The sequence below is a fragment of the Falco cherrug genome, chromosome Z, assembly GCF_023634085.1.
Source record: "Falco cherrug isolate bFalChe1 chromosome Z, bFalChe1.pri, whole genome shotgun sequence".
Classification (NCBI taxonomy): Eukaryota; Metazoa; Chordata; class Aves; order Falconiformes; family Falconidae; genus Falco; species Falco cherrug.
The window spans coordinates 26,310,790-26,323,492 of NC_073720.1; the positions used below are offsets into that span (position 1 = coordinate 26,310,790).

General features: G+C 41.9%; 1 protein-coding gene across 2 annotated transcripts in view; it reads left to right on the forward strand.

Annotated features, from left to right (window-relative positions):
• Positions 1–453: 453 nt before the first annotated feature.
• Positions 454–12,703, forward strand: part of TBCA (tubulin folding cofactor A) — a 31,573-nt gene continuing 19,323 nt past the window's right edge. The window contains exons 1-2 of one of the 2 annotated variants that reach the window (XM_055699445.1): positions 454–629; positions 10,476–10,551. In XM_055699445.1, the coding sequence (XP_055555420.1) occupies positions 10,538–10,551 (14 nt within the window). In that variant the 5' untranslated portion in view covers positions 454–629; positions 10,476–10,537. The remainder of the gene's footprint in view (positions 630–10,475; positions 10,552–12,703) is intronic. The other variant, XM_055699444.1, reaches the window with a different exon arrangement.

Genomic DNA, 12,703 nt, shown 5'->3' on the forward strand with positions numbered 1-12,703 from the left:
CACCACCAGGCGGGCCACGTGTCTAGGACCTTTGAAGGAAGACAGGAAAAGGAGTAACTGGCCTGGTGCCCAGGAGCCTTCGAGGTAGCTGAGGGGAAGATACACCTCTCTGGTTTGTCTGCTTGGTGCACAGCACCTCCCGCGCCTGGTAACGCGGGGAAAGGGAAGGCACGCTCAGCCCACCATGTCCCAGGGAATGGCTGCTTGCCGTGTAACATGGCGTGAGCCACGATAACCGCGTTACCAGGGGTCGGGATCCGGCGACGCTGGTCGCACCCCACCCGCTGCCACCGTCGCTGTGCCGGCCGTGCCACCTCAGAAGCATTCCTGTGCCGCACCCGAGGCGACCGGCACCGGTGACCTCAGGGGCGCCGCCACCCCCCTCGCCCGCCCTGCGGGGACGGCGCCACGCCGCGGCCTGGCGGCAGGGGGGAGCGCGGGTCCCCGCCCCGCTGCCGGTGGTGCCGCACGGCGCATGCACGGCGCCGGGCTGCGGAGTCACGGTGCTGCGTTGCGGCGTCACGACGCCGCGCCGTCCCCTCCGAACCTGCGCCGCTGGTGTCCAGCTCCCCAGCCATGGCTGACCCGCGCCTGAGGAAAATCAAGATCAAAACCGGCGTCGTGAGACGGTGAGTGCGCGCCGGCGAGGGGAGGGCGCCGCGGCCTCCGCCTGGGCCGCTGGGGGCGGCCGCCCTGCTGCGAGCCCCGCGGGCAGCCCCGCCGCGCTGGGCGCAGGGAGGGCCCTGCCGCCGCCGCCGCCGAGGGCTCCGCCGGGCCGGGCCGGGCCGGGCGTCGCCGGTGGTCCGTGCTGCGGGCCGCCGGGGTGGCGGCGGTGTCGTTGCTCTGGGTGGGGCTGCTGGAGTTTGGGGGGGACGCGGCCCTGGCGCTGCCGGCTCCGCCCGCGCCGGGGGCAGGCCCGTCCTTCCCGGGGCCCTTAACGGCGTGTGTTCGGTGTCGTTGGGGTTGTTGGGGCGCCACGCTGGGACACCGTGCCGAGGCACCGAGTCTTTACCGAAACAACTGTTAAACGGGTTATTTCTGATTTGCATGTTCGAACTGCAAAACCGGTGGTAGTTCCATCACCCGAGTCTCGATTTTGCCAAGTTCTAACACAAGCTTAATTTTCAAGAAAAATTGCAGTTTATCTGTCTGAATCTCTCTTCTTGTGACCAAACCCGCAAGGCTTTGGTGTAGAGTATTTGGTCACAGTGGGGTGTTGTGGTTTAACCATGCAGCTGCTCGCTTCCCCCCAGGTGGGACAGGGGAAGAGGATCGGAAGGGCAGAAGTGGGAGAGCCTCTGGGTTGAGGCAAAGGCAGTTTAATAGATAAAGCAAAAGCACCTGCGCACAATCAAAGCAAAACAGGGAATTCACTCACCACTTCCCATGGGCAGGCAGGTGTTCGGCCATCCCCAGGAAAGCCAGGCTTTATCACACGTAATGGTTACTCGGGAAGATAAACACCATCAGTCCAAATGTCCCCCCCCTTCCTCCTTTTCACTCAGCTTTACATACTCATCATGATGTCGTATAGTATGGAATATCCCTTTGATCAGTTGGGGTCAGCTGTCCTGCCTGTGCCCCCTCCCAATGTCTTGTGCCTCATCAGCCCCCTCACCAGCAGGGCCTGGGAAACGTGGGAAGCCCTTGACTTAACATAAACATTACTAACCAACAGCTTAAAAACATCAGTGTGCTGTCAGCATTGTTCTCACACCAAATCCAAAACACAGCACTGCACCAGCTACTAAGAAGAAAATTAACTCTATGCCAGTTGAAAGCAGGAGAGGGGATTATTAAAGCTGTACCCTACAAAAACTGCACTGGCTGAGGCAGAAACAGGAATTAGTATGTGTGCCAGATTGGGGTGTTAAATAATCCAGTTTCATAAAATCAAATTTGTGTTTTGACTTGCCCAGTTTCAGTTAGAAGACTGACAGTAAGATGGACACACTTTCTAGTACCTGATGAGCTTTGGAAGATTGGACTTGAAGATTAGAAAAGTGTAATGGATGCAGATTTATCACTCTGTTTATGCTAGATAGAGGCACTTTTGAATTCTAGGCTCCAAGTGGGAAGCAGTTCTGAAGTACTGCTTCAAGCAAGAATTTGGTTATATGATTGTAAGGATCTGTTTCCTGTCACTATATAGGGCATGCAAGTCATGAACTTGTGAGTTATTTTTAAGCTAGGTAGTGTCAGTGTGGTGGTGACTGCCTTTTACTTTAGGTCCCTTTCATGACTTGTGTTATGGTTGTTATGGTTACTGGCTTTGCTGGACAGGAGCATTCTAAATGTCCTCTGTTGTGTTTTGTGCTAGTTTTTATAGACAAAGTATTCTGAGGTCTGGGGAAAATAGGATTACTTAGATTAACTTTTTTTCAGTCTGTATTCTTTTTATTAGCTGAAAGTGTAACTTACTTGTCTAGAGACTTTTGAGACAGCTGTTGTATCTAATAAGAAATAATTTTACTCTGGAATTTGTAGAAGTTTCACTACTGGCCTGTTGCTGCTATTAGATAGCTTTACTGAGAGAACTGCATGGTAGTACTGACTAGCATTTCAGGTGACCATTGCTTAATGATAAATCATCACAGAAGTTACCTGAACAGGCTTTTTTTTTCATGTTCATAGGTTGGGGAAGACTGAGGGAAAAGCCTTTACTAGGCAATGAACAACTGGGTGGAGACCCCAGCAGAGCTGGTGAGGCCTGCATGTTCACGTGGTGAATGGTGTACCATGTGGCTGTGTCCCCTTGGACCTAATGATGGCCTGATGATGCCAGCATGGTTATGCAGATAACTGCATGTAGAGCTAGCTCAGTGTCTGTATGCTACTGTCCATAGTAGTACTTCTAGCTCTGAGATTAGCTTGCGTGTTCTTTTTCTCCATTGCTCTGCTTCTGCAGTCTAAGTGAGTCTGGGAAAGCTGCGGAGGAGATTAAAATTCAGTAGTGTTTGTTGTCCTGTATGTGGGTGATTTCTTTACTGCTTAGCGTGGCTCTTCTGTTTGTTCACTTGATTTATGGAAATCCATGCATGCCGGTTTTGATTTTGTTACAAGCTGGTTGCATCCAAGTTCCAGAGTAGGTTGCTTCAATTCTCACTGGATATTAGTGCATTTAGAGTGATACTAGCACTGTTCAAATTATATACAGTAAAATTAGTGTAGGCAAAGCTTATGATGTTTCTACTTTGTTTCTAATAGCACCCTTTCTCTAATGTTATACCCACCTTTTTGCCAGCTCCCTAGGTTCTAAGGCCACTGGCTCTATTTGGTAGTGGGGAGGGGACAAATTCAAGCAAGTCATCCGCATCGCAGATCGTTTGTTGAGAGGAGTATGATGTTGATTGTTTTGTACTTCTCAGAATCTGCATCTAGAAATTCATATAAAAAAATCAATGTCCTGGCTTTTCTTCGTTGTTTTGTGCTCCACATTTTATCTGAATTTACTGCATGTGGTGTGTTTTACATGTGTTGAATAGTTTTTTCTTTTGTTATCCTAAGACTGGCTTTAGCCATCTCTCAGGGTTTTATTCCTTTGACCAATATTTGAGCATTGGTGAGTTGTTTATAGCACCAGCACAGTTCTGCGCTTCCTTGTGCCTGCATTTTCAAGAGCTCTGCTATCATCCCATGCTCCTGCTGTCATCAGATTTGATCTCTTAGGCCGCTTTTTATATTCTAAGTCAGACATACCTCATTTTTGTTAGTAACAAAGTCAATACAATAGTGTTATACTGCACAATGGTGCAAAGCTGAGCAAAAATTAAAACAAAGCAGGTAATTGTCACCTAGTCATAATAGTGGTTACAGTTAAACAAGTAAACAAAGCTCTAGGCTGGCCAAGACAAGTCCAGGCAAAGTCTGACTACTCCTGAGAACTACTTTGTGAGCCTAATAGAAATCCTGTCACCTCTTAAAAGCAATGCTTAATAAGTTACGGTATGTTTTAGGGTTATTGTATAGGTGGGTATTCCTCTGAGCTGAAACAATTTCCACTTGTGACAAGAGACGTCTTGGTGTTGGTCCATGATGTCATAAGCTAATCCAGATCTAAGGGACTATGTGACAGCCCCCTCCTTTGTTCCCTGCACAAAAATAATGTTTAAATTATAAATATAATTTATTTATAAATAATTTATTATTTACAATATAAATAATAGTAAAAATAATTATCAATAAAAAGTAAAGTTATTTTGAAGGATGAGGCTTGCCTGGACTAGCTCACGACACACAACTCTATGTGTTTTAGGGCTAGTACAAAGAAAGGGATGAAAGCTTTTGGGGAAATGATACAAGTGCAGTCAACAGGATTCAGATATGCTTTTGAAGAACGGCTGTGTGAATAAGCAAGTAAACTTAGCTTGGTTTTGTGTGATAACAATACGCACATCTACAGTTACTCTGCAGCAGCTGGCATACTGTAAGCGAAAGTAACTTAGAAAAAAAAAAAGAGAAGGTGGCAGAGAAAAGGAGTTATCTTACACTCTCTGTGTGTGAGATAGTAGAGCAGCAGCTCCCACTTCAGTGACAGCTGCACGCGGATACAAGAAGAGGTATGGCTCTGTCCCATTCCACCCTTCCTTCTCCAGCTAGAAGCCTAGTTATGTACTCTCTACTACAGCGGGCATGCAAGTGACTTGAGTCAACTTAGGAACATTAACACTGCCCTCTTATTTTGGACTAGAACAGCTATATAGATGTTTATTTCTGGTGTGTGACACAACTCGTGTAGAAGCTTATTAAACATGCCATAAAGAGACTGACTTAACACTTCAATTACTTTTCCTTAGTTTTTCCTGTGTTTGCAGTCTAGAAAAGTACTTGAATTTAGCCTCTAACACTGATTTTCAAGCACACTCAATGCTCAGGCTATGAGACTGTATCAAAAAAGGTAAGGATCAAGAACCATTAGCTTGTATCAAACTTTTTTGACATTTCATTTGTCTTTCTTTTAATCATCTGCTGTAGCACATTCTTTTTTTCTCATTAGTTACCCAACTCATCACTTTTTTTCAGGCTAAGAACAAAGCAGCTGTTCTGCTTTGGGATTTTTTTAGCTGTACGTCATAAATTCTTTGTGTACCCCTCTCGAGACTGTATTGTAGGTCATGGGTACTTCACTTGCCTTCATGTTTCTTACATTGCTGTGTAGCAGTGAAAGAAATTTAAACTAGGAATGGGGAGAACCTCTTGCATTTTTTGACAGATCTGGTAGCCAGGCTCTTGGTTATTGCATACTTTCATTAGCTTGTCATTCAGGAAAAGTAGATTTGATGAGCATGAATAGTAACGTTTGCTGTATTTGTGGCCTAACAAGCAGTACTTCTGGTTTAATCACTTCAAAATAGTCTTACTCTCAGTAAATCCAAACTCAGACAAACTGCTGGATAGTGAGGAAATTGAGCAGAAAAAAACTTCAAGAAATATCCTACTCTCATTTCAGATTGGTGATGATTTTAAAAACTACTGCAAACAAAGTAAGTTGGGTCATGTGAAAATAGCACTGACATTTGCCCAGTTTCCGACTGATTAAGTGGAAGTGACACCAGGAGATTAGAATGAGACTAAGACAATTCACATTGCAATTGTGTTAGTTTAACTTTAACAATCTTTTAACACTCTTGTTTAAATGTGGCTGACATACCATAATTACAAATCTACAAGCCTTGATTATAGAATTTTACATCATGAACCTATGGGGAAAGTGTATTGATTTTTGTGAAGCAGCTCTTTTTTAAAACCACCTTTCTAAAACCATGGAATCTTCCCAGGATCATTCTTTTGCCTGCTCCACTGGTGTTGATACTGTTTTTCTCTTTGTAAAATATCATACATTGTCAAGGAATTTACACTATGGTATTTATTTTTTCCCCAAGCACAGAAAGTTTTGCAAGTTACACAGAACTGTTGGTCTATTTTGAAATACAGATTTAAACAGTTCTTTTAAATGGAATTGTTTTACTGGTGAGTTCAGGATACACTGTGCAAGTGAAGCATGAAGAGCTGCAGAGAATGCAGATGTTCTTTTTGCTGTATGTTGATTCTACTGCTAATTCAAGCACAAAAATACTTCGCTTTCTTGGTTGCTCAAGAAATTTGCCATTTCTGGTGTAAGTCACAAATTTTCTTAATCTTCTGACCACCATATGAGTTATAGGTACTTTCTTGCTTGTTTCCCATTAGCCATAGGCACTAGCTCCAATTCATAGCATCAGTATATTGATAAGAAACTCATATCTCCTTTCTTCATTCTCATTATAATTAGAAGATTGCATGTAACAACTGCTTCTTAGCTCAGTTAATAGGAAAGGCTGGGATATCTTGCATGGGTATTGTGGAATGATCTGCAGAGCTGCTCAGCTATACTGAGTCAGCATGATAAAGCGATTTAGTGTGTGTTCACTGCACATCCAAGAGCTCAGGGATTCAGGACAGTGAATATATTGCAGGCACTGTTGGATACAAGCTGACTCTATCCAAATTACATAACCCTTCTTAGAGTGCTGGAGCATTGTGCATCTGTTGTCTAGGGTTGTCACCAGCTCAGTCCTGGAGTCTTAACCTTGGCTTCAGTACTAGCCAGATGTGGTGGTTGTGGTCCAGAGCTGCTTAGATATGTCTTAAGTACCTTCTGCAGTGCTCCTGGCATCAGGGTCAGGTACCAAAAATCCTGAATTGGCCCTCCATATGAAGGCCCCTTCAGTCTTTTAGCCTTATTAACTTAGTCTCTGTCCCACATAAAAAACTGCTTTATGTCAACTGGCCGAGAAAGAGTGCACCTGCGTTTACGTAGTGCTGTCTGAGTTAACATCTGTGGCATACGTAGTCACCAACCCAGATAATTAGTTGAAGGGTAATTGCAAATTGAGTGTAGTAAGAGACAAACTACTTGTTTGAAGGAGTTCCTATTTCCCTGTGTTTTTTGAAGCATGTTTTCTTTGAAACTCCAGGAATACCAAAGAGTACCCACACATCTTAAAAAGCTGTGAGAAGAAGACGGTGGTTGCTCTGGAAATTGTATAGTGTGGTGGTGTTTGGGGTTTCTTTAAATGTTTTTGATTTCATTTGTTTTACCTTTTTAAGCAGACCTAAACACTTACTCCTTTTCAGAAGAATTTCACAAACTTAAATGAGTAATAGTCAGATCCTTAAAAAGTTGCCTCCTTTGCATTCCTTCCTCCATCCCATTTACCTCTTCTAAAAGAAAAAAATCAAAGCCTTTAGTGAAATGCATCGTTCTGGCATCTCAGGTTTTTTTGTGTTTACAATTATCTTCTGCCCCCTGAGGCAAAACTCTCTTGTTTATGTCCATGATGATCATAGTAATCTACTGATGTCATCATCTTAATTGGCAAAACTATGTTGCACACCAGGTTTTATCACTGTAGGTGTCGGTAGTGATGCAATATTAAGGAAGAAGGATTTTTTTTTTTTATTTGGGCAAGAACATGTGGCTTTGTAACCTTAAATTCTTTAAGCAGTCTTTCAAAAGTTTGGAAATGCAGTAGTCACAGTTGTTTGGCAACTCCAGTTTGGTGACATTATGTATATTGTAGTACTGTTGTCTTGGGTTTGATCATACAATGCTATCTTCATGGCATTCTTACTCATGGCATGGAGCCATATAATCACTTACGTGGGTAAAGCAATCATTTTGTGCTGAATTAGACTGTGGATCTATGGGAAAACAAACGAAAAAGAGTGTTAAAGTTATGGTAGTGCTTTCTGTGTGAAAGATGAGTTACAACTGCACTAACAATCATAATCCATCCTGGCTTGACTTTCAAGTATCACTAAATTATATGTATCACATAGGTGGAAATCTCATTCAGGATCAGGAGGTCCATCGTATTTTCTTTAAACTATATTTATTCTCTTTCCTGATGCATTGTGAATTGTCTACACGCGACTTGTTCTATGTAATTTTGCTCATTGCTGTAATGCTTCCAGTTGGTTATCGCCAGTTGTGGGGGAGGGGCAGGCAGGGGAGGAAGTGTTTTCTATGCTTTTTCTACAAAACGGAGGTCTTGACTGAAGATGATGGCTAGGTCCTGGAAGGGAAAATGAAGTGGAGTTCTGTGGTAACCAGAATTGTTGCCACAACAGAAGCCCCATTTCTTATTCCTGCTTCTTTAGAGGTGAAGTTCTCAGGCTCCTTAGCATTTACAACTTTTAACTTCTGTCCCATTCTATTCCATGTCATTCTCTTCCCAAATTTTTGCCAGAGCCTCTTCAGGATGGGCTGATAAACCTTTCACCTCTCTCCAACTCTTGCCTTCAGCCCATCATAAATGCTCTTTCAGTTCTCATGATGGAGCAGCCTTTCACTTCTTTGCCCCTGACCATCCCAGGTGCTTTTTGCAGTACCTTGGCAAAATCTTGATCCCCAGCCAGCATCTTCTGCTTTCTGAGTAGTCCATAACTTAAAAGCTTTCATCCTGGTTGCATCTACTGGATTCTTTCATTCCTCTATCCCCCTCCATGCTCCCACTGTCTGCTGGCATTCAGGGGTGCCCTAGTCATGCAGACTTTCTCAGCAGGGCAAAAAAGAGAACTTCAGTTGTTGCTATGGCAAGGTTTTAAAAAAATCTGTATGAATGTGTTGCAAGAACAGGGAAATAACTGTTGAGAGGCAAGGAGAGAATGTAAAAGCCTTGGAGATTGAGACATCTCTAGTAACAGATGCTATAAAAAACGTAAAAGTAATTTTTATTTTTGAAAATTTTTTTAATTGAAAAAATAATTTTCTGACATAAGAAAATCCTGTAACTGATTTTCACAGTAGTAATCCCTGACAAAAGCCAGGCTTGCAAAGTTAACCTGAAACGTCATGGTAACTCAGTTCTGTAAGGTGTGGATGTGGGAGGGGCTAAAAATTATGCATATACTTCTGTAGGTTTACATCTTGACTCTTGAAAGAGAAAGTTTATCTTTCGTGATGTTACTGTCGCTATCAAGAAAATAAATGCATCAACTTGAGATCCTGTCCAAATCCAAAAGTAGTCACTCATGACTAAGGAAATGTGGCAGCTCATGATAACTGTGTCAAGTATTGTATTTCTTTCTTCCTTCCTTCATCTTCGTTCCTTGACTTTTCCTCTTTGGCCCCGGTCTGTAATGTGTGTGCTTATGTAGCCTTAGTGAACCCAAGAATACATGTAAGTAATTTGCAGACTTGGGACCTAGTCTTTTAAGCTCTGCAGGTAGTGATTAGTGTATGCCAGTGTTACTGCAGTTGTTGAATTACTTGTGCTATAATTGTGCATAGTGTTAATACATGGAATTTATTATACTACAGCCAAAAAAAAAAAAAAAGCTGTACCCTGTACAGTTACACTATTATGAATTTTTAGGTTTCAACTAAGTCAGCATAGATACTTCATTATCTAGTCAATACATGCTGTCTGCTTTGGGGTTTCTGTGTGCTTAGGCTGAATCCATGGCATATTAGCATATACCGTGGTTAATAGTAACAATAGTTTTGAAAAGATGCATGTCCTTTCAATAGTGAAGCTAAACAGTAGGAAAATTGAGAAATTCCCTCTCATCATCTTCAGAGCTCCACTGAGCTTGCTCAGTCCAGCCAGGGAAGTGTTACTTGTGTTGATTTTTCTAATGCTAGAGAACAGTCTTTATTGGGTGGCTTAAGCACATAGGTGTCACTGTAGCTCAGGTAGAACCTGGTTTGTTGACAATTGCTGTAGGTTGGGGGAGACATACAAAGAGTAGTAGTGTGTGCTTGCGCTGTCCTTGTGCCATTTTTACCATTTTTATTCTACGCATCCACTGGTAGTTCCTGCCTGTGACTGTGGCTCAGGAAGGTGTTAAGAGGAAGACAGAAACTGCAGAGGATCTGAACTTCATTATGCGTTTGGAAAACTGATGTTGTGCATACTTTTTTCATCTGTCAACCTTCAGATAAACTGTGTGCCCTTCCTGTGATCAGAGAGGTAGATCTACTTGCTGCTGCTAATGGTGCAGCTGCAGATGACGACACTAGCATTGATGTATAAGAACCAGGGTAGGAACATAGGTGTCTTTGAGGAGCGAGAAAGGAAGGGGGATTTGGAGCTTTTTCAGCAGCAGCCAGTAGTTAGAACAGTAGAAACCACTCACAGCTCTGTGCCTAAATAAACTAGGAGTGAAGTCCCTTGAGAAATCAGTATCATCCTAAATACAGGGGTCCTGTTTCCCTCTCTCTCTGTCCAGTTCTGTGGTCTCTGGTACTAGTCAAACTTCTTACTGAGCTCACTCAATTTGCTTAACCCACGACAAAAACTAACAGCTTCTTTTTTTTCTTACTGTGCTAATTTGTTGCTGTTTGGTGAACTGAGTTGGCCCATAGAGGGATTGTTTCAGTATTAGTGCTGGCAAAGATGTATGCTTGGGGTGTCGGGGGAGAAGACCTCTGTTCAGCAGTGGTCGCTTTTTGTCTGTCTGGAACCATCTTGTGTTACTTTGCTCTTCAGCTTGGGAAGCTGAAGTCAGGAAGAGGAAGTGAGTGGAAGACAAATGAGGAAGTAAATCCATAATGGTATGGAAAAGGTACCCAAGGAACTACTTTTTTGTTTGTTTGTTTTTGTTTTCACTTCTACCTTAGGGTTCTCTGAAGCCCTTTGAGCTTATCTGAGTTTGGTCTGCATCTTTAGATAATAAAACTGTGCTTTTTACACAGTACACGCAAATTGTGAAATTGATTGTTAAGTGGTGTGAAAGTCAAATGTGTAAAGGATTTTATAAAGGGCAGTAGCCTCGGCCAGGAGCTTACCTATTGCCTGTTAAACACTGATGGTTTAGTTTTGTTCTTCAGTGTTGAAAAGTTCTTAACTTGATTTCTAGAGGCAGGTATACTACAGGAAGTGTCACTTTAGGCTTGAATTGTTTCTTATACTCTTTCCTTAGTAGGTAACTGCTGGCTGGCACTGGACACAGGTCCAGAATAATTGGACCTTATGTTTCTGCTTCTTAATTTTGAAAAGCTGCGAGAAGCTAGTAAAATACTATTTTGTTTGGGTAATCTTTTCCCTGTTTCTAGGGCTGTAGACTTCTGCTTCAGGGTCCATGAACAATAACTAAGGAAAACAGCTTATTGCCATTAGATTTAAACCAGGAATAAGGGAGTCTTCAGTTCCATTGAACATTTATATAGAGTTCTGAAGGTGAAAAGACCTATTATAAATGGAGACTTGAAGTGTGAGAATAAGCTATTCTAATTTGTGTGCAGTTGCTTGTCAGTTTTTACATATTTAACTTTGGGTATCAAGGATAGGAAAGATGAGAATTTTTGGTCAGTAGATTTATTTTAAAAGGGGGAAAATGAAAGGAAAATTTCAGTCACTAGTTGTTGTCTTAACTAGCAGGTGCTTTGAATCAAAAGCTCTCACATACTTCCTGATGGTCCACAGAACTGTCATACTTGCTAGAAAGCAGAATGAGGTGTGGAAACAGTAACAATTTATTAAAAAATGAAACTTCCTTAGAGATTTTGCATTTTTTTAACATCTGACCCAACTGCAAAATATTTTACCATTATTTTAGATTGTGACTGTCTCTTTGTAATTTTTAAATAATTCTTTATAGCAATGCTGTTAATTTAAAAAAAACAACACCACATTGCTGTCTTAAAATTTGAGGCCTTATTTTGAAATCTGGGAAAAAGACTGAAGTGTGAAGAAAGAACTTTATGGCCAAAGGGCATACTGAATGAATGTAGAGAATATTACAGATACATGATGACTTTGAATGTTTGGATCTTTTGTAGACTTCTTGAGCAAAACTGGACTTGAGAAGGTTTCTCTCTGCTTTTCAAAGACTTTTCTGCATCTTGTAGGTGGTGTAAGGAAGTACTTAACTGCTTGCAGAACAGATCAACCTTACAGGTACATAGAGGAAGACTTTTGGCCCATTTAGGAACTTGTGAATGTTAGGTATACAGTAACAAATGAAGCCTTTGTTTTGTTTGGCTGTTTGATCACAAGAATATCTTCAAGACTTCCAAAGAATATTTTTGTACAGTATTTTTGGCACAAGAAAGTGCACAATACCATCACGTCACATAGATGTTTAAGGATGTCCATGAATTCTGGCAGGTGTTAGGTCTGTATGTCAGGAAGGAAGGAGAGCCATAGGAAATACACTAGCCAAACTCCTTGGAGTGTGCTTGCCTGGCAAATATAATTTGTGAAGAATCATACAAGTATAAACTATCAATACGTGAACACCATAGAACACTTGAACTGGCTCAGAGCATCTCTGAGGATTCACATTAATAGATCTAGTTCTGTTTAATAAATAGTCACAAATGTGGAGTCCAAATAAAATACTTAAAACAGTCTTTTCAGAAATTTGAGAAATCCAGTGCCCTTTTTAACACAAAGTTCAAAATAGAATGGACCCAAGTTAGATATTTCCCTTGCTGGTGTGCATACACTTTTGAAAACAGAAAAATTCAGCATTTTCTGAATGTTTTCATCTTTTTTTTACTGCAAAGTGTGATAGTGATGGAAGTAGGGGGAGCCTTCTGAGTGGTTTATTTGCCTTGCTTGCTGCCTGCTCAAGTGTTTGAAGTCAGAATGGGTAAGGACTTTTTCTTTCCTTCCTTTTTCTAAGAAGAAAACATCTAAGTGAAGATCACGTGAGCTTATCAAAGTAGATGTTAACCTCTAGCAAGAATATGTAGTACATAAAAACTCTTGTC